The 5,000-nt window shown below is 40.2% G+C and overlaps 2 protein-coding genes across 2 annotated transcripts in view; one reads left to right on the forward strand and one right to left on the reverse strand.

Annotated features, from left to right (window-relative positions):
• LOC137988531 (uncharacterized) overlaps positions 1–5,000 on the reverse strand; it is a gene marked incomplete at its 5' end in the record, with an annotated part of 670,231 nt that overhangs the window by 262,850 nt on the left and 402,381 nt on the right. The gene's annotated exons all lie outside the window — the stretch shown is intronic.
• The window catches only part of LOC137988488 (protein still life, isoforms C/SIF type 2-like), a 74,751-nt gene that overhangs the window by 37,469 nt on the left and 32,282 nt on the right, over positions 1–5,000 (forward strand). The window contains exons 9-13 of the mRNA XM_068834489.1: positions 1–106; positions 660–806; positions 2,235–2,429; positions 3,065–3,173; positions 4,813–4,907. The exon at positions 1–106 is cut by the window's left edge and continues 1 nt beyond it. Coding sequence (XP_068690590.1) covers positions 1–106; positions 660–806; positions 2,235–2,429; positions 3,065–3,173; positions 4,813–4,907 — 652 coding nt within the window. The remainder of the gene's footprint in view (positions 107–659; positions 807–2,234; positions 2,430–3,064; positions 3,174–4,812; positions 4,908–5,000) is intronic.

The raw sequence follows: 5,000 nt of genomic DNA on the forward strand, positions 1-5,000 counted from the left end.
ATATGAAGATAGTGTAGACAGCTCAAGCATTGTCACAACAAGCCAACACGACGAAACTTATAGTCCCGAAGCGAATCCCACCAAAACTGTGGACGAACTCCTTCAGGTAAGTTAAGTAACGTCACAAGGATCCATAAGATATCAAGGCTCTCACTGCATATCATGGTTGCATGGAGGGGTTGCATATTATTGAAGTATGGAGGATCACTGAGGGCGCTTTCCTTTTGTCAGAACTGGCCGACTAGACCCGTCAGTTTGCAAAGAAAATGCAACAATTTGAAGGAACACTTGCATAATAATCCCTCGTATTATTCTGGAGGAGTACTTGTCATCCTCGAAGTGTGTTCATGTGAAAGCTTTGTACAGTTAGTCCTTCCAAATGCTTGATCTGGCCAGTCAGTTCTGTCCAGGGAAAAGTTAAGTTGTGCTTGGACGTCTTGGGAAGGCAAGTTAATTCACCCAAAAAATGAAGAAGCTCGTCAAGAAAAATGCCCAACTTTTAAGCACTCTTCTCTCCAGTGTTTTTGGGCTTTTGGAGTGTTTGTTCGGTCATTTCTTTGACCTTTGAAAAGGAATTGTCGTTGGAGTTGGTTTTGGTTTCAGTTGAATTCAAACTCAACGATACTGAAATTGTTTGTTTGTTTGTTGACTTTCCACAGACAGCTGAACAGGTAACGTTGTTCTGTAGACAGCAGATTGAGTACTCAGATGACGAGGAACCAAAGCAAAACATTCAACTAAGTCAGGCAGAGAAACTAAGAAAAGTTATCATCGAACTTGTGGATACGGAAAGATCGTACGTTAAGGTATACTAAATGACTTACGTGCGCCCCATCAGACATAAAAGTTTTAAATTTGTTTAAGTTAGTAGGGCAACGGATTGGACAACGATGCAGAACCAACACCCAAGGCCTTTAAATATCCGAAATCATAGTATATCGTCATTCTCTGGAAAAAGAAGTCTCACATTGTCTCTTCTAAAAACTGTGGGAAGTAAAAGAATTAATTTAGTCGGAAACGTTGTGGGGTGTGGCCCTCGGTGTCTTGACATGGCCCACTTTCGTTGTAAAGGTATTTGATAAAATGAATTTATTTATGAGGTTCAGGCGGGGCAATATAACATTTTCAAAAAAAAACAGAACCAGTACATATAGTTTACGTCATAGAAAGTGGGGCGTACGTTGTTTTATTCACGAGTTGTTTGTGTCAAAAACCCTATCGAGCGAGGAACAAGCGAGTGAGGGTTTTTGACACATAAGACGAGAAGACGAGAATTTTCATTAAAATAGTTTTCTGAACGCAAATTAGAAACAAAAACTCACTAACAATAGAACCAAATGCAAATTTAATTTAATTCAATAACAAAGTACGATTTGCACGAAATGCCCGAGTGATTGGCATGGAAACGCCTTTACGCTATCGTTGATTGGTTATACTTCCGCATGTGAAATAGCTGTACGCCATTCTGATTGGCTGTATAAGCCTTTTCCACATGTGAAAATAAAGCGTATAGATTTGTACAAATGAGCTTTATGGAATAAAATTCTCATGTTATGTGTGATAAAAGTATTTACAGTCGGAGTAGTAAAGACTTATTTGAAACACACTTCAAATGTGAAAACGTCGGCGGGTCGGCATAAAAGCAAGCATATGTTAAAAGAGAAACAAAAGATTTCTAATGCAGATTCTTGCAGCTATTTACCATAACAAAAAAGACACCTATATGCTTGTTTTTATCCCGACGCGCACATTCGTTTCTTGAAACTCCGAACTGGTTTATTGATGGTTTTCATCTGAGGTCACGGCGGCCATATTGGTGTACAGAACAATGCAGTAAAATGTCTTTTGGGAATTTGACTCTCTTTTTATGCAAAACTTGAGTGGGGCCATTTTCTGTTGTTTGGTTCACCAACATGGCCGTTTCATCACGTAGTGGATGCAAACAAAGAATACCCTTTTATGTCCTTTGTTGTCTATAGCAAGAGTTTCAGGGGCGGATCCAGGATTTTTCTTAGGAGTGGTGTAGCTGACTGGTGACGTGTTTCTTGTTAAGTCTTGCAGAATACCAGTTGTATTAGGAAGCTGCAGGTCATCTCGGGAGGGGGGTGGAGGTGGTGTCAGCACCACCTGCACCCTCCCTCTAGATCCGCCCCTGAGTTTACAACTTGACTCGCGGCTTTAATTGGGGAAGAGAGGGTTTTGACGTGACGCTGAGAGTTCATTCTATGTTACAGGATCTGAGATTGCTACTAAAGCGGTATCTTGATCCCATGAAGGATGAAAATTTTATACCGCACTCGGAGGTCCAAGCCCTTGCGTCAACGGTTCACGAAATATTAAAATTTCAAGTGAAGTTTCACCAGGAAATTGAAAGACCTTTGGAATCAGAGACTTGCTTTCACGAGTTCAGTTCCATTGAACAATTCCAGGTGAGTTTCGGTCGAAAATTGGACTGAAATGATTTCAGAACGATTTCGTGGAAATTTGGCATAAGCGACCACTGTGGAGAGAACTTCGGAAGGTAAGCGTTGCTATTAAATGTTACATGGATAGAGACGCGCTTGCATTCCTATAAAAAATTCGATTTAGTTCTTTCAACAGCGATTCAACCAATGATCATGCGGTTACTAGTTCGATCACATTGAACTCTTCCCCTGTATGGTAACATTTTAAGGGAGAACTACAATAGTCTCTGGTGCAGTGGAAGGTCCTTGTAGAAATAACATCGACTGAACAGCCTTCACCTCTTTTGGTGCTGTTTTGGTATCTCGTTCCTGCATTTCGTCTGTACTTTCTTATATCTCAAAAATGAACTCGGTGACCCCCATTTTTTATTGTAGATTAGTAATTAGCAATCTGAGGTAGAACTATCGGCAAAGTTTTAAAAACTTCATGGAAGCCAATTCAGAGCTACAGTCAAAGTTAGCATCAACCTATGCCTGATTGTCAACCTGTTTGAAATGTGAACCTTAAATCTTGTTAACCGAGAGGAAATTTCTCCTAAGCGACCCTTAAACAGAAGGTCCAGTGTTACCGCAATAAGAGGTCTTCATTTGCTTTGCAGAACGTTATCTATACCATTGGAGAGATATTTTTCAACTACACTGAACATTTTAAGTTGTACAGTGCGTTTTGCTCAAGTCACTCCCGAGTTGTGGAACTGCTTCAATCAGGTGGGCTGCGCGATCCTTTTTTATCTTTACTCGTAGTGCCGACTATTTTTCGTCAGCGCTTGCTTTGCTTTTGTTTGAAAGCATGCAGTTTCCAGGCTTCCCACGGCTTCCCAATAAAAAGGGGTTTTCATATGACGTCATCGCCGCCATGTAGGTGGACGAAAATAATAGATCTCTCATGGGCTTCTTTTGTTCGTCCATCAGAATTTGTACATTACACCATTGTCACCTCAGTATCGAGTTTAGTTGAAAACCACCCATTGGTCGGGATGCTCTACCACTGAATATATGATTCCTCCTGCTGTATTGCTATGACTGAAAATGTCGAAATTGTGCATTATTGCAATGTAATGAAGAAGATATTAGACGAATTTTTTTCCGATGGTGACGCGGGGATACCCTACTCAGAACAAAATGCGAATGCTCCTCTGCTGGAGTCGAACCTAAACAATCATCTTCTTCATACAATCTTTGTCACGGTGGTTTAGCAGTGATTTAAGGTGCTTCTTAAGTATTGCACTGCGCATCCTATACTGCGCATATGACGTGTCAATATTTATACATTGGGCAAATTTACAACATTGACTTGTAAATATGGCGAAAGTCGATCATACACGACGAAACAGTTCTCAAAACACGTGAGAGAAGTTGTGAATGACCCATATTTTTTTGCGAATAAGCCCGCGCATTCCGAGAACATGGCGAATTTCGTTGTTTCGATCTACGATAATCGAGATAGTCAGGTACGATGGTGTTTTACTCTTAAACGAGCACGGTGACCTATATTTTTTATTGGATCATTTTGGTGTACAAATTATCCCCTTGAAATAAATTTTTAAAAAAATTAAAAAATTTATTGGAAGGAAAAAGAGATATGGCTAAAAACGTACACAAAGCCCCTTACCCAGGGATGTAAATGATGATCTTGAAAACAACGACCCGAGAAACGTTTTGAGTCGACTTCGTTTTAAGTTGAGTGATTTTTCAATAAACTATATAAGACAGTGTTTCATATGCTCTAGACTTTCTACCTATCAGGTGTTCAAGTGTTACTTTAAAAACCCTCTCGTTTAGCTACCGCAAAATGTACCCTTGAGCCGATGAAATAACGCGCGTGATTAGTATCAGTACAGGGATCAATGGGGTAAGATTGGCCCATTATATCTCTTAAGCAGGTATGGTTACTTATCTTTTTTATTGTAGTTCTCAAAACAGGGATTAGGAGGGAACATTCAGGCAAAGTTTGAAGAAAATCGTTCGGCAACTTTTCCCGTTCAACATTTTCTCCTCCCGTGCATTTGCTGTTTAGAGAGAACAGTAGGAAGAGCTTTCTTCATTTCATATTCCGACTCTCGTTTAGGTTCAAAGCCTTGAATAGGAATTAACAAAATCAAATTAAACACAGAAAGAATATCCAACTGGAAGAAGGCGACCACATCCACCCTGCTATTCACGAAACGGGGTGGAGATGAATGTGGAACCAACGAAGACAAAGTCAGTTGGTGAAGAGACCGATATTTCAAGCGGGAAGCACCCGTTTTCAAATCCAGCCACTTATCCCTGAGTCACGCCCCCTTCATTAGAGAGAATTCGCTCTAAACTCCACATAATTTTATTGTTATTTGCGGTTTTATTTTAGGGACAAATCACGCATTACTCGACTTTCTCCACGCTCGTAATCCTAAGAATCAGCATTCGGGAACTCTAGAGTCTTACCTCATTAAACCAATACAGGTACGTTTTTATTATAAATCTACGTTATTTTTGGCCTTGAAATAAGTTTCCGCCGAATTCACTTTCATCAGGGCCGCCCTTGACCGAAGCACT

Source organism: Montipora foliosa, unplaced genomic scaffold (assembly GCF_036669935.1).
Source record: "Montipora foliosa isolate CH-2021 unplaced genomic scaffold, ASM3666993v2 scaffold_420, whole genome shotgun sequence".
NCBI classification, from domain to species: Eukaryota; Metazoa; Cnidaria; class Anthozoa; order Scleractinia; family Acroporidae; genus Montipora; species Montipora foliosa.